The 26,035-nt window shown below is 35.7% G+C and overlaps 1 protein-coding gene across 10 annotated transcripts in view; it reads left to right on the top strand.

Annotated features, from left to right (window-relative positions):
* The window catches only part of Dnc (phosphodiesterase dunce), a 367,304-nt gene that overhangs the window by 195,227 nt on the left and 146,042 nt on the right, over positions 1-26,035 (top strand). For 4 of the 10 annotated variants that reach the window (XM_072017669.1, XM_072017670.1, XM_072017671.1 and 1 more), the window contains exon 2: positions 16,408-17,706. The exons of the other annotated variants lie outside the window; for them this stretch is intronic. In XM_072017669.1, the coding sequence (XP_071873770.1) occupies positions 16,679-17,706 (1,028 nt within the window). In that variant the 5' untranslated portion in view covers positions 16,408-16,678. The remainder of the gene's footprint in view (positions 1-16,407; positions 17,707-26,035) is intronic. 10 annotated transcript variants of the gene reach the window in all.

Raw genomic sequence — 26,035 nt, forward strand, 5'->3', positions numbered from 1 at the left:
TGTTAACCATTGATTTATGATAACCAGGAAAATGGCTTGTTAAACAATTCAAAACCTTGTTTGTTAGCTATCCCCCCTGCTTTTTCTTTTTATTCTTTGGAATAATAGGAGTCGATGTTCATAGAACTGAAGACATCTGTGTCTTTTTGTTTATGCCGTTTCTTCGTAGCGTCGATGCGTTCCATTTTTAACGCATGGAATTTGTCCTGAATACGGACGAACGTTCGTTTGTCAGTTAATTGATCTATAATTGTGTTCGATCAGTTAACGTATTTGTCTGAAAAATTCGCATTCGTACGACAAACCACGTGCATGAAATTTCATGTAGCTCGAACCTCAGTTCAGAAACTCAGTTACGAGATTGCGCGTCTAAAATTAAAAATTGAATATTAACTGCCGCAAAATACATTTAATCTACTTTGAAGAGATAATATACTAATAAAAATTAATTGCACGGACCATAGAACGATCTAATTACTTATGGAAAACGAAATTATTCATCGTCAATCTCGTTGAAACTGAATTAACCGAGAATAATTAACACCAAGAAAAAATAATAATTTATCGCGAAGAATATCATACGAAACTGTTTGCGTGCATGGAAAATTCACCAGCAACAACGACGCGTGCGAGTCGTAACGAAGCTGGCAGGTTCTTGTTTCTTTAATTGTTAAATGCCGTTTTTACACTTCGCCGTACTTCCAAGAAAATAGAAAGAGAGAGATAAAAAGTTAAAAAAAAAGAAAAGACAGGAAAAATGGTGCTCTCGCGTGAGGGTAACTTTTTCATCTATCTGTCACAGATCTGTGCTAATGGACGTTGATACGTGTTTGCCGCTTGTATCGACCAAACGAGCCAGTAGAATACGATGATCGTGGTCAGACGATGCTATTCGTGTACAGTTGATAAGGGGAACGCCGGAAGTGGGGCATCTTACGATTGCTGTTGATCGATTGCCTCGTTGGTTTACTATTTAGGCGTTTTTCGCAATACAGTGACGGAATGAGTCGTGGACGAACGATCAGGTTTGAGGAAGGTCGCATTTGGTTGCTTGACAATCTTCTAATTTCTCCTTTGGAACAGATATTACGAGATTTTATTTCTGAAATTTGTCATTTTATGAGAGAGATTCTATTTTCCTTCGAACGCGAGGAAAAATGTTAAGATTTCGCTGGTTTGCCGAGGTTTGAAGAGGATTCTGAACTTTGCTATGTACTGGTAGATTTCTTTTTAGAGAAATAATTTTATGGAGTATAGAATTTATTTTTTTAAATATAAAATATCAGGTGACTGAAGTTGGAGAGCTAGTCGTGGATTTTATTGATTTGCAACGGTTTGCAGAGGATCGTAAATCTTCCTTTTTGACATTTGTTTGTCAATGAAAGTTTCTAGAAATTTTCTATTCTTTTGCTATAATGTTCTATTTACCGAATAAACGTTTCCAATTACCGGAAAACGCATTTTGAGGCGGGCAATTGCCGCCAACTGCTTCTACCACACGCCAAAATAACAGCGAATGTGTCGTCAAAGCACGGTAATGGAGTCATTAGCCTATTAGTCGAGAAGATAATTCACTTCTCTCACAAATTTCATACTAAGCACTTTGCGGTACCACGAAACCCGTTTCCCCTGTTCCTAAATACAACTCGATATGTCTTTCTATACTTAGTCCATTAGTTGTGTAGAAAATGGCCGAACAATTATTTGCCAACTAGTCACCACGTATCATTTCGAAAACCCGAATTACGCCAAGAAACGTGACATGAAAAATGATTATCCCCGATGATCTTGCACAGACTGGGGAAATTTTGCAACAGAACTTTAAACGATTGCAACTGTCGACCATGGATAATGTTACAATGCGACTGGTCCTTTGAAATTTATATATTTACATTGTAGGATAATAACGTAAAATTGAAATTGAGTGCTTGTACGTTATTTATTAATTTATATTGCAATAAGTGAGAACCATTGATTCTTATACGTGATGACGATTATGAAAACGATGGATTGTAAAAAGTTAAAAATTTGAAGTTATATCAAATTCATAATTTATCTTACGTTATGTCAATATACGGTACGATAATACGCGAGAAATTTCGCAAAGAAAATATTTGGCTTAAATCACGTTCGTACTCGCTGGTAGAACGAAAATGTTAAAAATAAATATGACAAGAAATAAAATAAATGAAACAAGAAATTCGAAATTCTTCGCGCAAACATTTACTTTTCTTATCAAGATTTTTTATCTACAATACTCTAAATGGTTCCAGAACCTGATTCATAGTGGTTCGTGCGAATGAATTTATTACAATTTCTAGAAATCAATACGAATTGTTCTCTGCGTAAATTGAAATATTTACTTGTGATATACCAAATAAATTCGAACGAAATAAATGCGATTTAATTGGAAGGAATTAAAAACGACATTATCAGTCGAGTCCTTCCTAAAAAAAATCAGTTTTTAAACTTACCAATTAATTTCTTCCTCGTGGAGAGAGAAGAAACGAGCGCTTTTTCTACATTGGAAAACCCCGGCCCATTATCAATTTCAAGCGCAAAAATCGCGGATCCTCGATCCGCGAATTCCTCTCGTTATTCGTTTTTTAATCCAATTATCGTGCGTGCAATCTTGTTCTTCTTTCCAGCCATTTCTGCCTCTCGTGCGTTTCAATTATTTGTCGGAGTGTGTGTGTGTGAGGGGGCAGGAGCTTTCAATGCCAATGAAATCGCTCAAAACGAAAAAGCCAATACAAGATTATTGAAACGTTACGCAATACCAGGTGGTTGCAATGATTTGGCAGTAAAATTTTATTTTAAAATCTCAAATCCTTATTTCGTATAAAATTATTCGATACACCACTCGTATCCGTAATTTCCTTCCTCGACAATTATTTCCAATTCCGATTTATAACAATATAATTTATAACACCGACTATTGTCGACTACATCCATTGGGTTGACAGCTAAGTGATTGCGGATCATGACTTAGTTGCCAACCCGATATAACTTCTCTGGAATGTTAAGTTGCGAGGAATTTACATCGGGGAAAAGTCGAGCGTCCGTATCTGTTGCAAAATTTCATTCGTTGAATGTCAGATAGCCAATATGCACGGAACAGTAATGGAAGCCTCGTGAAAGTCACTAATTTCCCTTTTAAGACCGACGAATATTTGCCAATTGATTCGAACCTATCTACGACATGTTGTAATTCGACGAAGCAATTCCATGCGACGTGGACAAACTATCCGCTTGAACCCAGGAAACGCTGTCGCCCGGGGCTAATTCGTGCTCGTTGCTCGACCAAATAGAAACTAGTTGCAGAGAACTGCACAGGGTTGTTTGTATTTTAAGGGAGCCTATGGCTCTGGTTTCCATTTCGAGCAACTTGGAAAAATTGCCACTGTTGAAACTGTATCTGCTCGCCTTCGACTACCGTTGATTAAACTTTTAAAAAGCTTCTCATAGTATTTGAAAAATAGAAAAAAGGTTGTATTCGTTTGAAAGTTTTCTTTTAATTAGAGGCAAATTAATGAAATACGCAGTTAGGTTTTTATTTTTGTCGAGAAGCTTTTTAACAATTGTAGAACGGTGTTTGCTCAGTGAACTTAGCTTTGTGTTGCATTCCTTTTTGTAATATTTATTTTGCAGTTTCCCTTGTATTTTCAGTTAAAAGGGGTGGTGGATAGAATCGAGGAATCTTGTTAACGGTTCTATTAAAATATTTCCTGAAAATATTTTGCTCCATTTTATACTTTTTTGCTCTTCTAATAAATTGATTACGATTAGTTATAAGTTTCATCCAGTACAAATAACATTCTATTTAAGAGCACAGTTTCGCGAAGAACATTTTTATCAAACGCTTTGTGTTCTGTTTCCTAGTTTTCATTCCTAAATTTCGTAATTTATCTTAATCTTAACTTTGCCTCTGCGTTTCTTTCTCAGGCATAGTAAATTATTAGCAATCCTAATTTTTCTTGCTACTCTTATAATCGGTATAAGTGGTAGACTCCGTTTGTAGAGAAAAGTATTTTTAGAGATCGGACGAGACAATTCCCTTGTATCCTTTTTAAGATTATAGTATAATGATGTTTGATAAAGGAAATAGGGTAAAAGAAGGAGTAAGGTGGGAAGAAGCAGGTAGAAGGTTGCAGAAGAAAGGATGAAAATGGAACAATGAGCTAGAAGGCTACAGTTTGAATTATGCAAAATGCTATAGCCCCTTTCTGCCAGTTAGGACGCACTCGTGTCGGTCGATCGTATTGTGGACAATCTACTGTCGTCCTACTCGTGATATCAGTTTGATATCGTTTCTACAGGACTAGATAGAGAACGCTATTTCATATCGTAAGGATTAGATAGAAACCATTATTTCATATCATAAGTATCTTAAGTACACGATACTAGCTTGCAGTGTATAATTCTCAAAGAATTTCTCAATTGAATTTTATTTTAATTGTAGAAATACGAATATATTTTTTTAATTCAATAGTTCTTGCAAAATATGATACAATTTTTGTTTCACTTTTGCAGTACATATATTTGTAGAATGGTATGAGATTGAGTAGAATGTGATCTTTCATTTTAAGTATGCAATACTTGGCTTCCAGTGTGTAATACTAAAATGATTTTTGAATTGAATTTTATTTGAAATATTTAGGTAGATCTGAATATTTTCTTCGAATAATTTTCTTTAGAGAATATGATTACTTTAATAAATCAACATCATTTTTGAAAGTTTAAAACGTCAAACTTTTTTCAAAGACACTGCTACACCATTTTTTACGACATTTATCTTTCTCTTTGATCAGTTTTGATTCATTTTTACATAATGCAAATCGGTGGACGTGTAATTAAAGTAAGAGTTAAATGAGAATTCATTCGAACGTTTAACGAGCTTCAGTGTCTATGTGATCAACGAATTCAACGTCAGCTGAACGATAAGCTTTTTTCGCCGAGATAGCAAATCTGTACTCGCCTATCACAATTTCTCTAATTTTTCGTGAAATTCTTTATTTCCTTAAACGAGTAGAGCGACAGCTATATTGAATTTACTAGGCGAAATGATGACATTTTGTTAAAAACTTTATCGTATATTATCATGTATTTACGAAACACAGAAAAGATTTTAGAAAATGCCACAATGAAAGAATCTTTCCTTCTTATAATCGCAGAATACAGAAATTCGTAGAACTAAGTTTGAAAGATTGTCTGCAGGTTGAAATTAAAAAAAACGTTAGCACGAGAGTTTGGCTATTAAATATTTAAGAATACGATTGTTTAAAATTAGAAAGAAAGTAAATTACAGCTCAGAATTTTGTTTTTTTAATTAAATTTTCCAATTATACTTTGCCAAACAATGTAAATGTTATTTTTCCATATAGAATTACAATGCATTCCTATAAATTCATTTAATTTAACTTTCTTACCATTCGCATTTGCTAAAGGTTACACGTGTCTCTGTTAAAAAGAACGAGCAGTGCAAACTTTATAAAGGTACGAGCGTTACAGACAAAAATGTTACTTTAACGAGTTGATATTTCGTATTCTGCGTGTAGTATTCAAGATAGTATTGCTTTCACAATGAACGAGTGCGTCCTTTGTTAAAATAACACGTAACGGGAACAATGTTCACGTTAAATAATCTAATTATATGGATGTTCCATCCTTTTGAATAAAATTGTGGGATGATTACTTTGTAAAGGGAGATACTGGGAAAAATTGGAGGATTAAGTATTTCGAAATGAAATTTCAGTATTTTTCATGCAACAGAAAATAATATGTCAAATCTTGTGTGGAGAGTTTTCGTGAAAAGGTAAAAAATATTCCCACAGGCTTTTATGGTATTTTCATCGAACATTTTGTCGAATATTTTCATTATTATTTGCTCATAATACTAGTATCGATACTGACTTACAATGGTATTTAAAAATTAAATAAAAAATTTTCAAACTTTTGAATTTTTCATGCACATAGATTTTTTTTTAATTTCTCAAAGGATTAAACTTTTAAACTGAAATTAGTAGCTTAAAAGACTCTAAAAGATATCGGAAAAGTTACAAAAATATCCTATTTTACGGATATCTGGAACATTTTAATTTCGTGTTCAAAATAAAAAGGAATTTTTCTTAAAATTACACGTTCGATGGAAACTGCCGGCATTTTTAGAATAAACAAATGGTTTACCGCTAGCGAAACGTTGCAGGGGAATTGACGAATTAAGTCGATCGATATCGGTCGTTGTCGATTGTAAGAGAAGCTTAGATTGGCCGTGTTTCATCCTCGATACTCGCATCATTTCCCCCGCGAAACGTGAAAAATAGCCAATGCTGCTCGATGCCTCTGGAACGATTTATTTTACCACGCTCGCGTGAAATGGACGAACTCCTAATTCTGACGCAGTAAGCGTGAAACTGTGTAATTTAATACTACTCACGCTTGACTGCTAATTAAGTTGACACTTGATATCATTATTAGCTATGTTACGAAATATCTTCTTTTCGTATCAATAATATTTACTTTTGTGTAACTCGATACCACGATTACTAATGATACTTGACTAATAATTATTTATCTCACTTGATACCATCATTCGATTAAATAGCAACAAATTTTGTTCAGTTCACGAAGCTGCTATTACTTTTTACACGACACCATGTCACCTTTTATTTCTTATTATGTTCGCTTGCATGTAATTTAATACCATTGATACTTGATACCTGATACTTGATATCGTTACTTTGCTAAATTCTTTGCTGTAAAATGGAAGAATTAGAATTTTGTGATTTCCTAAAAATTGCAGAATATTTCAAGTGCAAGAGGCAATCATCGAATTTATCATCAACGTGTACATATCTGCAAATACAATTAGGAGGATTCTGAATGCTTCATTCCGAATTTATTAAGGCAATTATCCATAAATCAAGGTTAGTTGCAGCTAAACGAAGTTCCAGGAAAATAAATTGAATTCCACACGTACAAATCAATTTATGACAATTGCGAACAAATCGTTTAATAATTCCTTCATAAACGGAGCAACGACGAATATCGAATCGAGCAAGTAAATTAATACGAAGATTAAAGCAATTAGGTCAAGCCCTTGGAGCAAACAAATAGAATTAAGTTAATTTTTTTAATTCTGTGTTCGTTATAATACGAAGGGAGTAAAAGAGCACGAGTTATGGGTCGCATAGAAATCACTCATAAATAAATTAAACAGGTAGTTTAACTCAACTCTCGAGGGATTCCCCGAGGAGCAGACAACGTTCCCTGAAAAAATAGATTTTCTCGCGGGAGTTTTCGCTGGAAAATCCCCTCGCACAAAAAGGTTGCGTTCGTGATTGGAAATTGTTGGTCTTTCTCTTTCTCGCTTTCTCTCTTTCTCCTCGCATCGCTCGAGAAATCCACAATCTCTTCTTTACACAAGAAGCTCGCTAAACGATACTATCGAACTCTCGATGGGAAACCTTTTGAATTTTATTTTGCCAATCTTCCTTCCAACGTTTCGTTTTGTCTGTTTATTTGTTCTTAAATTGAGAAATTCTTCCTCGTTCCTGTGAACCTATGTTTCCAAAGCTTTTTCGTTTAGTTTATAGGGGAGATACATATTTTCGAAACATTTCGAGTTACGAGTTCGTCGATCGGATGGACGTGAAATTGAAAAATTGAGAAACGAAAGATTTGGAGTAAGAAATTTTCTATAACATAGTACGTGAGTTGCTAGGATTAATTTATAATAATTGTAAATTATTATTCAGTTAGCACGTAGCAAGATTTGATTGTGAACTGTAATTTAATTTCTTTCTGCTTGGATAATTATTATCTCAGACGTGATCGCTATTTACGGAGTTTCGAGAATCTTGCTCGACTTTATGACCTTTCTTAATCATCTTACCTACTAGTGCTAATTACGAGAAATTTTTCATAGAAGAGAGAAAGTTTACTGAAAGATAATATTATAGTTTTATCCACTGAAATATAAGCAGTTTAATAAATCTCCAATAATAATTATACTTATTATACAATAATTTTCATCGTCAATCAATGTGTATTCCAAGTATTAATGATACATACCATTAAAAAGCAATGAGAATATAAAATATCCAAACTTGTCAAATGAAATTATAAGAACTGAACACCGAGACATAACACCAAAATTTGGTATGAAAAATTCTATAATTCTATATTTTTTCCTTTTCTTTTTATCAATGTCACAAAAGACAGATGAAAACACGAGAAATGTTAGTACTTTGAAAGACTAAAAAGATATAGAAAGAAGAAACGAACTAATTAATTTAATAATTTATCGAGATAACGCGATCATTAAACACCCTATTTATAAGCAAGATAATTATTGAAGTGTCGGGAGACTTGAAGTTTGGCAAAACCAAAGTTGCTGCAGCTTCCATGGCAATTTAAACTTTAATATCATGGAAGCTTCCAATTAACTACGGGTCCTGCATGCTCGAGTCAACTCGGCAGTTCGATTGGCTGTTCCAAGCAGCGCGAATTCGCGAAGTAATTTAATATTTGTTCAATTATCGAATCTTCATGTTACGACACATTCCAATCAAATTAGACGACAGATCGATCGTATTAAAAGACGAATGATCGTGGAGGTTTTTTTATCGCAGACTGTTTTTCTCACATCCATGACTTTGCATCTGGCAGATTATAATTTAGTTGAGAAAGTTCTTCACGAGTCATTCTCCTTTGGAACTGCGGAAGCTTTCTTCGTTTCATGCAAAAAGATTGCGAAAGCTCCTTTCCCTGTGACGCAGGAAACATGTTTCTCTTGGTTGTCAAGGAAATCGATGTCTCTCGACAGTTCTGTTAAAATTCATTTGTGTAAAACATTGTGAGAATTTTCCTGAAGTTATGCGAATGTTTATATCCTTTTAAAATTCTAAGATATATATAAAGATGATTAAAATCCGAAATCTTTGTAAATTATTTCCAAATTTATGTTTGAAAAGATTAGAAATTTCCTTTTCAATTCTTTTCACGGCCTTGCGGTTAAATATCTCTCGTAATTTTAAGATTTCCTTAAAATCCAGATTTTTCCAATTTTTATATCAAACCGAATCAAAACGAAAATTTATTTCCATAATTCTGATAATCCCGCTATTAATTATCGTAGGAAATTTGACAAAAATCGTGTAATCGTGTATATATTAAATACGGCAATTGCGAATATTACAGACACGTGGAAATAGTGTGAATTACGTATTTTACACCCATCTCTGGAGGATCTCTGAGAATTTTATCGAAACTGTCGCTGTAATTCACCTGCAACCGTAACAAACGAGCGTGTGCCGAATTTCCTCTAGCGTTTCACTCGCGAAAAGCGATTACTTACGATCGATAAATTCTTTTTTCCGGTGGAAAACTGCATTTCGAGCGGTGATACACGATTGATGGAAACTTTTAATAAAATTCGTCACCATGAAAATTCACGGTATCTCGTCTGAACTGCAAATAACGACGGTACATATTCATGCACGACTTGTTTATTTATCAAGAACGCACTCCATGTAATAGAGAATTTCGATTCTAAATGTTTCGTTTAACGAGATCTCTTAATCGTGGCGAACGATCGAGGATCCTTGGAATACAAACAATTGCTTTCATTTTCCAATATATAACATTTTTATGCAATCATACGAATTTGAAGATCGAGGTATTTGGTGTGGCAATGACTAAAAGACTGCATCAGTTGGTTAACCGAAGATCAAGAAAGATTATGAAATTAAGAAATCTAAAAATATTTAGTAACAAAATTACTACTTTCCTGGATTAATAATTTGGCAACGAATAGTTGGGGAAATGGGAAAAGATTTTTTTATGCAAAATTATAAATTATATATTATGTGTTATACAAAAATGTCTAATTATAAATTACCATTAAAATTTCAGATTATTAACTATTATTACAAAAAAAAAAAAAAAAAAGAAGAGAAGTGACAAACACACTTACTTAGACGCATCCGAATTGATATTAAAGTTAGAATGTCTCGCCGTAACGTGAGTAACGACTCGTGCAAACTTTGAATATGGCCTTTATCATCTCCGGGGTCCAGTAATGTCGAGTCGCAGCGCGAAGGTCCAGAAGGGAATGGCAAATTACGAATCAACCAACGAAACTATCGTCGCATGTCCTCTGTACCCTCCCTCTTGAATATTCCTTAATTTTAGAAATTCTAGAATTTCACTTGGTACTCACAGATCGATAAAACTTGGATACTACGCTACTGTTTCTTTTCTAAGAACTATTTATATAATTTTGGGAACTAAAGTAGGTCATGTTAGGTGGAGGTTGGAGATCAAGCAAGTTTGCCAGATGACGAGGTTTGATATAGATGTTTAGATCCGCATCGCAATCAAAATTCCTGTCCCTTTTTTTTAAAAGAAATATTTTGTAGCAAGCATTCGTTGAAAGGTGTATCGAAACTTTGCTAAAAATCTCCACAGAAATTCTTCCTCCTTTGTCAACAGAATATTTTTTCACAAAGGCATCAACACCTCTTTCTTCGCATTGGATTAAAGAATATTCATATTAAATATTCATTGCCACTTTGCTGAAAATCACAGCAGAAATTCTTCCCTTTGTTTTTCAAGAAAATATTCATTGGAAAAGTCATTGACACCTCTACGTTTCGGATCTCAATCAAAATCCCTTTTGTCATGGAAATATTCCCTGAGAAATTCATCGACAACGATATCAAAAAAGAGTGTTTGATTTCTTTTCGACTTCGCCTAGCTATTCCTGCCATAAGTTCTCCCCAAAATCTACGACCTAACTCATGAACACCATTGTCCAAAATTCCACATTAACCAAAATTCCTATTCGAAAGAAATATCGCAGTTCCTCTTAAGTCCATCCAAGCATCCATATTTTTATTTTCGAAAAAGAAAACGACTCTGAAATAACGATGATCCAAATACTTGTGACTATCGCTTCTTTGATTTAGGTTAGGTCTGTGTAAGTATCATAATAAATAAAATAGTCCTTAAATACTATATGCAGCCACTCTCTAGACACAGCCAGAGAATCCAATTCCCTAAAAGCTCCGAATGATTTACTTTCCACGATTATTTCAATAAGTCTGACAGCGAAACCTGAAATCTGGTAGCACACGCCGCACAATGTGCACAGTAGCGTGAATTACTAAACGGCAATGATCAAGTAGCGCGTGCAGAGCGGATCGCGTCTGCTTGGATCGATGCATACAGCTGGCTTGCAATAACGTGTATTATCAGAGCGGTTCACAGTCGACGAAGCCTAGCTTTGACCTACAACTCTGGCAATCTGGCTAGAATCCGACCTGGCCTATGAAATCCCTTAAATCATCCGAAAACTAATCGCTAAGAGGAGAAGCTATCGCGTGGGAATTCGCCTTTAACGGTAAAGGCCAGAGAAACTGGAACACTTTCGATCAGCACGTTGCAAGCGCTAGCTGACTGAACGCCTGACCCACGCAGCGTGATCTAATTCTCTGATAGCGTCGATGATAGTATCATAGGCCTCTGAATCGGTCTTCGGTGACGTTGGATCGGTCGATCTTCTTTCTTGCGATTTTGATTCTCTTTTTGCCTTCCATTCTTCCCTCTGTTGAAGCGGACCAGCACCTTCACGAGGTCTTCGCGAGTGTCACAATTACGAGTTGGACTTTTATGTGTCGGATCTGTTCTCTCGGGCTTAGAATTTTTACACTAATTGGCTTCCGTAGTTTAATTCTCATCCTGTTTTTTTAGCCTTTGTTGAAGCTCACCAGTTTCTTCGCGAGTCTCAATTAGGCATTGGCTTTTCATACGTAGAATCTATTCTTTCGAGCTTCCACATTTTTAGACTAATTGGCTTTTGTATTTGATTTTGATTCCCTTTTCTGCCTTTTGTTGCAGTGCAGCGGTTTCTTTACGAGTGTTTCAATTGTAAGTTATGTTTTTATGTGTAGGACTTGTTCTCTCGAGCTTCACAATTTTTCGATTAATCGTTTCTTCTTTCTTATGATTTTGATTCTTCTTCTTTTTTCCTCCTATGCTTCTCTCTCTTCGGTTATATTTTTCTTTCGTCGATATAAACTAGCCCATAATATTAAACAACGTCGAGTGAGTGGCTTAGCGTCAAACTTTTTTATTACTCGAATTAAGAGAAGTGTAACTAAACGTCGATACGATAAATCGTGTGAAAAGACGTGGGTGGATGGTTCCTCGCTCCTTAAAGCATTAAATTGGCAAAGATCGAGTTGTAGAGCCCTCAAACAATCGAACGAAAGAATTCTAAGTGAATTCTGGCACGCTTTCCTGATATCGGGAAATTTTCAAGGATTATTCCAAAATTATCTATTAATATTATCTGTATTTATAGTCTCTGCTTATAGTCGATTTCTACGACGCTTCCTCTTTTCGACTGTTTTTTAATTATGCAAATCTAACTGTTAGATTATCAAACTATAATACGATTTCTTTTATTTATAATATCTCACGAGATAACAAAATAATAAAAATTATTCTTCGAGATGGTGAAAATGATTATTTCACAAATCAGTATTCTATCGTATTCTCCTTCTGTCGTATTTCAACCGAGATATTCCGTTTATATAGAACGACGATTGGACTGGATCCACGTAAAGGAAGAAACGTGCAGATTTCCATTTGAAAAGAGCTGTGCAATACCGTCATAATGTTTGTGAAAGGACTATAATCCTCGAAAGATAAGTCCTTTTCAACTATTCGTCTTTTTCCTTTAACGTTTCCTAATTTCAACCTAATTCAAATATTTATATTTTCAAGGATTTATCATTCTGTCGTCGCTGTATTCCCACGACATGATAGTAACATGATCGTTGACCTGGAAGGTCCTCCATTAATTATGTTTTGTCGGAAATACCCTGGGAGGTAACTGCGGTAATGTCTCAGGTAATATTCGCCTGAATGATATTCGAGAGTCGATATGAGTCACAGCGTATATTACGTGTATGAAAATATAATAGCGATCGAGCAATCTCATGTTAATTGTCGTGTTTTCTCACGTCACGTTTCAGAAAACTGTTTGCTTTGTCTTAAAGTCATTCCCAGAGAATGGACGAATTATCAATCCTTTCAATAATATTGAAATACACGTGAATATATAAAATCGTCGAGCACACTTGCGTCAATTATAAATATAATTGGCAATAAACGAAGTCCGAATGTAATTGAGATTCTTCGTCTCCACTTTTCATCCTCTTGTTTTCAACCTCGAATGATCGTAGAAGATAATTAATTGGAGCGGAATGCGAAGATTGCTTACCGAGCAATGTTGGCAAAGGGGAAAAAGTATCGGGAAAGCGGTGGAGCCACGAGAAATTAGATCGTTTGTTGAGTTTACAACAAAGAACTATTCTGTAGATTCTGTTTCAGGAATTAAAAGCTTCCGATTTAATCCTTGACATTGAGGTTAGGATTGGGTATTGAGTAAAGTATCGTAGTTGAGTATTCTAGTAAAAACTAAAAGGAAAGCCTCGGAATGTCGAAGCCCAATGATCGTAAATTACGAGCGCAATAGAAATTGTAATATCTAACAAGGAAAATATATTTTGATTTATTGAGTTGTTCATTAAAAGAACGTAACCAGAATGTTTGCACTAAAAGACTGATAGAAGCCATAGAGCATCTTTCAAAGAGCATTGTAAAAATGATACGAAAAGGGGAACACAATAACCTGATCATTCTCTATAAAAGATTCCCCTAACATACTAAATCACTGAATCACTTGGGGTTCGCGAACTCCGCCAATGCTCATGCTACCGTAGTATCTATTAATAAGCATCATTCGATCCTCGAAACGACTCATCCTAAAGCCGTGGAAAATAAATTTAGAAACGTGCTCCAGGCGATCATCTCCCACAGTGGATGGGTCCAAGAATATATGAAACGGTGTCCCATAATATCGAACGCATTCCCCTGGCAATCGTCGCCTAAATTAAACGCCATTTGCTTCCCAAAACGAGACGCGTCCGAGCAGACATCTATTGTCCATATCGTTCGTGTTGGAGGCCATCTGTGCAGACGTATCCCATTTCCAAAGGCAGTTGCGTGAATTAATCACGCGACGCTAATTCGATCTGAACAATTTCTCTCTTAATTTCAATGGCCAGTTGTTTCGTCCTCTGGCTTTGATTTCATTTCGCCTATGGATGGAATTCGATATCAACATCAACTCGAGTTATAACGGCGAGTAGAAGAAACTCTGAAAATCGATACGCTATGAACTTTTGTCATTTTTAACTATCAACTTTCTTTTATCTCTCATTTTATCTGTCAGTTTGTTGGATATTGTTACTGGAATTTTTTAATGTTTATTTGCGTGCAGAATTTGAAATTATCGACGCACCAGTGTCCACGATGGGAATTGAGTTTTATAGTCGATGACTATATTGTATTTCGAGATGTATAGTCGATGACTATACGGTCCATACGATGAGACAAAAAGGTTCGTACAGATTCGTAATAGGTTTCGCGTCCGTGAATGCTTCGCATTAATTTTAGAGTGGTTAATTGAGACCTTGGCAGGGTTGTTCCATTTTCGGGACGACGATTACCATTCTTAAGGAGAGCGGGGTAGGTTTTACGAGTGGGATGGTTTTGACCTGTTTCGAAAATGAGGTAGCCTCTTTCACACACACGTTCGCGAATTACGTGGTTGGGCCTGTCTAGATGTTTCTTAGTTTCTGAATTAAAGTTGGTATTAAATTGACATCAAACGACAAAATCATTAGTATACAAAATCATCTCATCTCGTTAATATTGTTAAATATACTACCAGAGAATCAATTAACTTTCGATAAACAATATTCCACATACTTACAATTCTCTCACTGCTAATTGAAGTATCGGGTGATTTCGAAAATCCACTTCAATCAATTTCCATAACGATCGTTCAAGCCTTCGATGCCAGTCTCGTTCTGTGTGTTTGCAAACCAGCATGAAATTAACTGAATAATCTGACAACATTGAAACATCGAATACCAAAACCACGGCCGATTTCAACTTGAGAAACCACAGCACGTGGCCTGTCTATAGACCTAATTAGCAATAACATAATTAGCAATATTAGCAAACAACAGTTTTTGTAAAATCCAGTTTCAAAAATTAAAACTATTTAATTCTCTACTATTCGTTCAAACTCGAGATCGATAGCACAGTTTACGACTCTCGCCAGAGAAAAAAAGCTTGGAACTGGATTTTCCAGGGATCGATTAATCCGATACCACTTCAGGCAATTCGGCTGATCGTTTAAAGTGAGATATTAGATTGTTGCCGTCGTAAAATTGTGGCAATCGCGTTAACGCGCTCGCTAGAATCGATGCTAACGACGATTGGATCAACCGGTGATGCGAGACGGATCGATCTTCCGTTTCCAGGCTCTCATCCACGCGACTTCTCATAGTTGCACGAAAGTGGAACGAAGAAGTACGAAAGGATGATGTTTCGTGGAAAATTGATCGCTGGTACAAAATAGTCAAAGGTAGATAAATCTGATAGTGTTTCCTGCTATGTGTATGATCCACTGATGCTTCAGTTTGACAGGACTTTTGATCTGCGATAATTAAATTTTTGTAGATTTGATGATATTTGACAATTAATCACCCAATCTCGTTCAAATTTAGGCTATTGGGTCGAAAATAAGCAATATTTTATCATTCGTCCATTGAGCTATGAAATTAAGAAACTTTAATGACAGTTTTAGAAAAATCGAAATATACCTGTATTAAAAATTTAGCAAATTTATCACACGAAGGTAAATTACTATTGACGTGTATAGTCATAATGCGTATCATCGTAAAATCTGTTGTGCAATAATAGAACATAATCAACTTCATCAAGGTCTGCCTGATAACATGAACTCGAAATATCGCTAGTAGTTAATGAACGATCTGAAATTAGATGAGAGAAACATGCTCATCCATAACGATTCGTACCTGGATATAGGCTCACGCGAAAGCATGCTAATCCTTGAGAGCCAAACGTTTCTGGGTTAATCTATCGGGTTATCTAGTCGGTAGGAGAACTATGATAAACCTATTTGGTTATAGTCGATCCAGATTCAAATAGTTCACTAAATCTCCCGTCGCAACTATTCTAAATGCAGAATTACAGAAACCATCGGTTTTCGTTTCAAATTAAATTCAATTAAATTAAGTTGTAACGATAAAATGGTAGAAACTGTAATCTTCTATTTTAAATTAAATTCGATTGAATTTCAAATATAGAATGGCTGATACATTCTAGTTGAAAATTGAATTTAATTAAATTCCTAATGCAAAATAATAGAAACGAAAAAATTCCAAGGTGACTAAAGGTACTCCAAAAGAAAAGACCCGAAAGCCCAATGACATTAAAAGACACAGATCTTAACTCTTTCAGCTTCTCCCGGTTAAACATCGAACGAGACGTCATAAGAGACAGAAATAGGCTCGAGCCGTACCGTGGTTACCGTGATTCTCATTGTGATGATTCGGGAAACCCAACAGGGATCAAGATACGGTTATCCGTGACCCTAACCACGAGATTGCCATCGCTGTTTCAGTCCAAACCCACTCAATTTGCCTATGCCATTTAAAATCCACTCCAATCCTCTCCTATAAACCATTTCTACCTCCGCATCAACCTGTGGGTTACCCAGAAACTCTAGAAAATGGATGATGACGACACAGATGAGAAACGAGAATCTCTAACTTTGGTCAACAAACTGTCTCGCAAAGAATCAGAAAGAAAGCTCCTACTGTCTTCGAAATCTATATCCAGAAGCAGGTTCGGAACAATACATCAAAGGGAATCCACGGAAGATTCCGACACCATGGAGGGTGCCTCCGATAACAAAGCGGAGAACATCTCAAAAGACGAGGACACCTCAGAGTCCCTAGCGACCGATGAAAAGGGTACCAGGATCTCAGACAGACATTGTCATTCCCTGGACGTTCCAGAGGAAGCTGAGTCTCTTCTGATGACTCGACAGCAGACTATGACGAGGACCAGCCTAAAAGTGGGCGAGGGAGGGGGCAAGATATCCAGGTTTCCTGAGAACAGATCTGCCTGTTTAGGTCTGTTCCATCGAAGCCCTCAGTCTTCGTCGAGTCAGGAGGATTACGAACCGGAAGTGAAGAGTCTGTCCAAAATTCAGAAACAACAACAGCATCTTCTAACCACCGGAAGTGAGACTCAGATGACAGTTCGATCTATGGAGAGTCTTAGAACCTCGAGGAACTTTCTGAGCGCGGATGAGCGATACATAGAGGATTCTAAGAGCTTGGAGTCTCTGTCACTGTCCTCAGAGTCTCACGTGACAAGTTCCAAGAGTCACTACAGGAGTTTCTTGACATCTTCTAGCAGTGATGTTAGGAGGATCATGACCGTCGAGTCAAAGAGTAGCGACGATCTTCATAGAGAGGAGAGTCTAAATGCCGAAGTTAGACGCGGTCTGTTTGCCAATACCGGGCTGGAGAGAAAGATCCCGCAGCATCTTAGTTTACCACCTCCTTCCAATGTGTTTTCTCTGACCAGTCCAGGTGGCAGTGACAGGAAGATTACCATTTTGAGTCCATATTCGCCGATTCAGTCTATGGAATTCCAGTTTTCCGCGCAAACGCTGAAGAGTAGACGCAAGAAGGCGATCGTTTTGCCGAGGTTGGTGTTACCCAGAAGCGAATCCGACGTGTTCTTAGAGTGAGTAGTAAGATAATACGTAAATTGAGCGTTAATTAGTTGTTGTCAAGATGCGGGGCAATCAGAATGTGAAATTTGGGTTTATCATTGTATTTGATGTTGTTGGTAAATGGTGTTTCGTTGCGTTTTTTGTATTTTAAGATTCGCGAAGGCTAATGCTTCTTATAGTGCTTAATTATGTTGACTGTTGTCTATTGGTTTTAGGGGAAAATTGAAAATTCTATGTTGGATAGGGATCTTGAAAAATGTTGCTATATGAGATTATAAAAATTTGTGAAACTTTGGTATTTGAGATATTTGAATATCGAATATTTGATGTAAAATTGCGAAAATTGATTAAGATTGGGAATAGATTTTGAGATTGGAAAATTAGAGGAAATTGCCGGATTTCCAGAATTTTGATGATTTGGACTTCAATACTTTCGCAGACTTTCCGAATATTTAGAGTACCTGGAGATATAAAAATTTAACAATATCAAAATTTTAATATAAATTTTATTAAATACCTAATCTATTCGAACAAGATTCAGACGTCTATAGTAGCTTCCTAGATATTATGAAGCACTCAGCCATCCTAAGTAAGCTTCACGTATTCAACCCATCCAGGTAAAGGAAACCAGTCAGACTTCACTTACCTAGTGAAGAGATAAACAAATGAGCCTTGGGCTCCTAGCGACGTAAGCTTCCCGCGCTCTAATCTAACGTTACCACTAATTAACACTCGAGTAAGAGTTCATTATGGAGGGAAGCTTACACATGACCCTTTTAGCGTTACCGTTTCAAAGGGTCAGCTTTTAGCCGTTTCTCTGGCCAAAGGCTACATCCTTTGCATAGAGAAACAACTCGATGTTTCGAATCAAATCGATACTAGAATAAAGCTAATTTTGTTGCGCGTAAATACAAGCGAAGAAACATTGTGCAAGGATTAAATTTCAGCTTCAGCTGGATAGAGATCTCTTTCATTTGTGAATATTCCGCATGGCCTCTTGGAACACTCTGAACAGTGTTTTCTTCGTTCATTTCTGATTTCATTCGTGTCTTTAACAATTTTAGGATGATATGATTTCAAATATACTGCAATTTAAATTAGTCTACGAAAATATACAAGTTTTAAATCGCACATATCGTTTTCGTATTTAAGAAATCGTATTTTTCGAGGAAACATTTATATAAAGAAAAGTATTTTTCTATTTTTAACAGAAAAGTAATCTATCATAAAGATAATATAGTGTACTGACTATAAGACAGTAATTAGATGTGACTATAACGTGACTCATCAAACATAGTAACTATAAGACTATAGTGACTATAAAATGTACTATAGAGTATAGTAACAAAAACAAGAAATCTAGACATCGTCATTCTAATGGATTTACCACAATTCTAATTTTAGAGTAGAATTAAAAATAATAGAGGCGTAGGTAGAGTTTCTATTGTGCTAGAAACGTTCATGATGACATTGTGAGATCGTGGTGATTAGGTCGAATATTTGTTCGTGACACGACATCGTGGCCGACCATTTCCACCGATCGCACGTTTTCGAGTCGAGCAATTCCGAAGATTGGGTATGTTAACGGATTGATTTGATTCGACGTCGCTACACGAATCCCCGTTTTGTTGGCCCAGTTTCCGCTCTCAATAAAAGCATTCGCCTACTTTTAGAAAGAATTGAATATTTACGTGTGATAATAATAGGATTCGACTATAATATTCCTTTATAATCTTTACTTTCTTGCATCTGATATTAATTCGAATTTAATGTAAAAATTAATTTTATCGTAATTACCCATAGAAATGAATCTTTATCGCTGTTTGTATGGAAATTTTAATATTTGTCCGAATAAAAAGCTGATTTGACCGAATGCAACTTCGAAATGCGCAAAATACAGGATTTAATGAGAAACAAAATAAATCCTCATTTGTAAAGGTCATGTTGTTTATTCGTAAAATAATTCTTTCCGTTATTGTTAAACGACTCGGTTGGCGAACGAGAGAAAAAAAGCACAGAATAATATTAATTATTCATTTTGACTTCGAGGAATTGGAGTACGCAATAATTACCCGCTGATTATAATATAAAGCATTTCCATTAATTATTTACAGCCGGTGGAAATATTGATTATGCGGTTATTTGTTTCATTAATCATGAGAACACGCGGATTTATCAACGAAACGACATACATAGTTCAAAGAAACGCGCGATTAGTAGAATCACGTTAATTACACGGAATCTGTTATAAACGTCAAATAATATGCAGCAAATTAATAGAAATTAACGAAATTTCGTAAAATTGTGTCAGTTTGAACGATGAGAATGGATTTTGATATTTCCATTAGTACATGATCAGTAATTTGTATAAACTTCATTTAATTACATGTAGTTTTCACTCAGCCAGAATTTCAATAATGCGAAGAAGATTGTCTGAAACTAACCAAATTTCATCTCAATTTAAACAGTAAAATAAATACAAGAGAAATTTGAAATCTCCTCTGAAACGTGTTCGACATATTATATTTTCAAAAATTTCATTTCAGTATTAATCGACCTTAATCTCATCGCCTTAATCCGGTACGTAGGAAATAAATGAAAATTAACAAAACTTCGTGACAATTTTAACTACAAAATAAATCTAAATCTCAATCCGATTCCTCAGACTCATTAAAATCTCACATTCTTTTCCGTCCCATATCACAGATACACGAAAGTCAATGAAAACTTTTTCGACACTATCGAAAGCGTGGAAATCTTCCCTTCAAAATGCTTTTTGAATCATGTCGATACGACGCTCCGTTCTTCGGATATCGTCGCTTAAAGACAAGTCTAATTTTTCGTACCAACTGCGTGCGTCTCGCTCCAACACGCTTGGACCTCTCGTTCGCACTCACGCACCGACCCGTTCCGTTATAGTCAGGCGTGCGCTGGTCAGTGCCAGTCGTTGAGTCAGCGGGTTTATTGCTAGTAGCAACTTACGCGTTTCCAGGAAAATCTGCGTTGCGCCGACATAGTCACGCTATACTAAACATCGTAGGAATTTAAAGGCCAATATCTCGGAAACGAATTGAGATATCGACATGAAACAAAGCACGTTTCCAAGAGTAGGCTTCAGGCTACTCGCTGAATGTAATTGTCCAAGGCGTACTTGCCCCCTTCCAGATATATTTTCAAGTCAAAGTTAATTAACGTGTTACCTAAGCGTATATTAGGAGCGCTTCGATTAGTGAGTAATTAGAGTTCATTAATGTTCATCAAAAATATGTAAAGTATTCAAAGTAGGGTATTTATTGTAATGTTTGGGAAACAAGACAAATTTCTATGTAAATTCCATTTCTTTAGTTATATTCATAGAAATATCCGTATAATAAAGTAAAAATCCTATTGATTAGACTTTGTATGAATATAGAGTGTATTGAGAACGTCTCAATACGTGTTACTTTAGCATAAATTTGAAGTTTTTTAATGACTGAAATGGGCATTTATGATTTCTTAAGCATTCGAAAATGAAAAATTTCAAAAATTCGATAATTTCGAAGTTAGAAGATAGGAATTTGGAACTCGATGAACTTTCATTGTCCACGTTTCGAATTCTCATGTATTACTGGTACATCTGTTGGTGAATGTTCGACCTGAATTTAACAGGGAATAATATATCATTCTGCAATAGGATTGGGGATGGACAGCTATCAGAAAGGTGTGATAGGGATTCCGTTAGAGGTATCCGTGTATCGAATTCGCGAACAATCGATTGCCGTGGCGTTCTGTTTGTTTCTGGAACGAGCTTTCGTCGCACAGATACCCATGGAATTAATTTCCAACGGTAATCGCGTTATAGCGGGTCAACAGGCGATCGTTAATTATCCTGCCCCAATGCAACTTCAATTTCGAGTGAAGCCAGCCATAGTTTCAACATCAATTATTTACGTTATTCCAAGCTTTCGAATTTTGGTTTGAAATTTTAATAAATCTTCGGGTTTTTTTTCAAGTACCTCGAACTATTCGAAGCTCGCAAACTTTAATTTTTTACTTTTTATCACTCGAAGTTTTGGAGTTTCAAATCTGAATATTCTTCAATTTTTTTATAATATTCAGACCTTTCTAAAATTATCATTTCAGGACTGGAAATTCACGCAACAGAAATTTGATATGAATTTTCTGAATTATAGCGTTGTTATGGGAAAACCGATCGAATGCCTGACCAATATCGGTTTATATTACTGTCATTAGAGTCTTCTGCATCTTCTTGCAACAGGATCATAGAATCGCAAAGGAAGTAACGTTTAATAACTGTTGTGGTTATTAGATGTACGAACAGAGGAACGCGTGGATAAATTGTAAGGTGGAAAATATATTTTAATGCAGAAGTGCAAGTGCAAGTAGGAATATAATTTGAGCTGGTCCAGTGTTACCCTATGACTGAAAGCCCCGAAGCCATCGTCGCCTGTCTACTGTTTATGGTCTGCCTTCGTCCCAGTCTTTTGTCTGCACGCTGTCGATGGCTTCGGTGCTTGAGAAAGCTAAAAGACCAGACTTTAGATTTTTCTTAGAAGCGATGACCACTTCAACAATGACATTACAGATTTTTATACAAATATGTCTGAACATACCGAGTTGTTCCACTGTCATTAAATTCTGTATTATAATTCTATGGAAGGTGGCTGCTTTCCCTACTTCTTCAACAACCCACTTATGCTTATGATTAAATTGCACGTTTCTGCATTTATGACAGCTGTAAACATGGAAAACTGTAGAGGAATGTCCACAAATGCAAAAGAAAACGAGGCATCTGGAGCAAAATGAATCTACTTGTCGCATTTACAAACAAAACATACTTTGAAATATTAAAATGTTTCTGCTTACGAAAAGCATACTTTTCTTTATTAAAATTCTTCATCAACGCCTGTGAACACGCCATCTTACATAAATACTAATTTGTTTTGGAATCTAATTAATACAGCAGAAAAGCTGCATTTTCCAGTTTCTATATTTGCACGCGACTCCTTTGAAAACACTTTGCTTTGCTTGGTAAACAACTGGTTCACAGTTGTTTATATTGAGTTGGCAATTAAGTGATTGCGGATATTGCCACGATGTGGTATTGACAAAAGCCGCAATCACTTAGTTGCCAACCTAATATTTTTCAGAAACAATTCGATATTGTTTGCAGCATGCAAAGTTGATTACACTTACGTTCGAGATAGGTTCGCGGGAATGAAAAGAGGAGGATGTGGTGCTCAGCTTGCAGACGTCTGTAAGGCGCGATCGATTCGAAATGTGCACGAACGATAATTGTTTTCGATGTGTCACGCGTCGTTTCGTGTCACGCTGACAGCTTTTCGACTTTGCGATTCTAATTTGAAGGAAACGATCATCGATTTCCTGTCATACTTCGAGGATACTTTACATAGAAGAGAAGTTCTGTATGTATGCGAAGAGGGGATGGAATTTTTTTTTCTTTTCTTTTTAAGAAACTTTGTTTCAACTGAGTAAAACGAGAAAATTCGAAGCCCTGGAAAATCGGAAATTTGATAATTCGTATTTGCGCTTGAAAATTTAAGAATTGCAAATTTCAGAACCTTCAAAATATGGAAGTTTCGATAATTAAAATTGAATTTTGCGCTTTGAAAATTCCAAAGCTTGAACATTTCAGCACATGGTAAAACGTATTTTACAAATGGATATTCATCGGGGTACTTGAAATACAATGTTTGGTTAATCGACTCGGATGGTAATTGTTTGCGACGTCGGACACATTGTTGATCACACATTTCCGCTTCTATGTGTCGGGCATACACGTCGTGTTTCAACAGTTTCTGCTTGATTTGAGGTTTCCAGAGGGTACAGCAGCAGAAACAGTGATCACGAATGCGTGTCAGTCAACATTTCATTCCCCACCCATATGACATTTCTCTATCAAAAATTTTCATTTACTCAATTTTATACGCTTTCGAAACTTCGGCAATTTTATTAGAAATCTGAACTATATATATTTGTTAATTTTTTGAAAGTGGCATTATCAGCATTTATGTAGTCAGTTGAATAGTCCTCGTGGTGCCTTTAGCGAAATTCAACTATCAGTCCCCTCAATCTTTTACCCTCAAATACACAGTTTCTATTCGAGCTAGCAAATCTTCCTCTTCTTCCCGTTTCAGTTGCACGACGATGGTAATTCGTCGCGCAAACATATTTCGAACCAACACGTGTACATTATAGTACATGATATAACCAGCTGTTCCGCCGGTAACTCAATTAGATCGCGTTGCGTGTCAAGTATGGATGGTTATGCTAGGAACCAATTCTAGAAATATTAATAAAATATTCTTCTTCTTTTTGGTTCCGCCAGCTGTAAGGATTATTACTCGTTAGAAGTTTGTTTTAGAAATTAGCAGAATCCTTCAAAGGTGAAAGTATAGGAACTTGGGATTTATTGTTAAATAACATCTATATCTTTGATTTATTCTATGTTATATTTTATTTCCGTTCCTTGGAATTTGGAGTCTGAAATTGGCAGAATTTTTAGGAATTGTTTTATTCTTCTAAAAAATTTTAATTAAAAAATACGTACTTACAGAAGCCTAACATTTTATAAATTTCTTTAAAACTTTTTGACTGAAACATTTGTGAGACGAGTTCATAACATGTCTGGTAGCTTTCTCGTGGCGCCAGCGTCGAAGAACATTCGCACTAACAGATCCAAGCACTCTTTGGATAATATACTATCTTGTGTAGATAACACAGAATGCAAGAATCTGATTTACCGACGTAAAATTTCACTAGATCGGAGTTTCTCGCTGGAGAATGTAGTGGCAGCACCGAAAATCCAACAGGAAATCAATAAGTAGATCTGGATAAGTCTCCCTTGGTATTTTAGTGGTAAAGTAGTTCCATTTAGGTTTACTACTAGTTACAGAGTTTCCTCGTTTCAGTGGAACTATATATCTTCGTTATTGCGTAGTCGTAAACCGAAGATATACAAAGTTGGGTAAATATTACGATGGTTGTGTCTCAGATTCATAGCTTAATAAAAGTAGTTGATATTGCCTCTTACAATTATTTAGTCTTTTAGAAAATTTTGTAATTTTTAATTATTTCAATATTTTATCACGAAAGTTTAAACGAAGATAACATCGTTACTTTTGTACGAATGCAAGATTTTCTGAAATTACGTATAAGAAAATATTTGTTCAAATCCCATGTTCTATCGAATTTCACGAAATCAAGGCTCCTCCTCGATTTGTCTTATTTAGGAAAACAAAATTCCCTAGAACTTCCTTAATCCTTGGAATTCAAACAATTTTTTCCAAATTGTCAATAAATCTTCTCTGGAATTGGTGCTGTGAAAAGAAAATTTTTTAGAATCTGCCTACACGATAGAAAGACAAACAATTTTCTTGATAATTCGAATCAATCGACAAGTTGTAAAGTACCAATAAATTATTATTAATCGACGTATAAGATTTCGTAATACACGAAATTCGATCTCCGCTATCGGTTTTCATAACTAGGAGAGGAAATGGTATCGATTTTCTTGGACCAATTCCGGAGTTCATCTTCACCAGATCCCATTACACGATTGCTCGAGCTTGTCGTATTACATAGTGCAGCTCGAAATGGCTCTCCCACTCCAGGTGAAGTTTCAGGGACATCACGGCCGCTTTCACGAGTGTCCAAGATGTTTTTCTCGAGGTTAAAAGCTCGGTTCGAGTATCTGCTCTCGCCTCGAAGACTGCGAGAGCTGAAAAATATAGATTCGATCAGGTCCCCAGGGTGAGATTTAACGTAATGGAAGTAACTCGAGTTAAATTGTCGACTCGATAGCTTTTTACTCGTCCTATGGTTTTCCACGATACACGCTTGATTTACGTTCATGTGCATTCCGTGACGTTCCTAGGGAATTTTGTTCTTAGAGACGTAAACGCATTTAAGTCAAACTTGACCAGATTGTTGAACATCTTCCTTGAATTTTTCTATGGTGTATCGTATGAAAGTCGTATCAAAATTGAGAAAATTCAGTCAACTATCGAAATTTATGTTGCTATTAGATATATAAGGTTTATTTTTTAATTATAAATTATACTACGATAGATTTAACTGTAAATAAATTTACGTAAAGAATTTAACCCATAGAAAGATCTGTGGAATTTTGGGGATATTAAATTCGCAGAATTATGAGAAGGAATATTTTAATAAAACATAGAAAATTCATATTCATGACATCTTTCATAATGAGAAATGGATATGGATCTGTGGAATCGGTCTGTAAAATTAATCATAAAGTTAATTATAACGATTATAATTTATCGAATAAATTCATAATTCTCTGATGGAGCGAAC

Source organism: Bombus fervidus, chromosome 15, assembly GCF_041682495.2.
Source record: "Bombus fervidus isolate BK054 chromosome 15, iyBomFerv1, whole genome shotgun sequence".
Taxonomy (NCBI): Eukaryota; Metazoa; Arthropoda; class Insecta; order Hymenoptera; family Apidae; genus Bombus; species Bombus fervidus.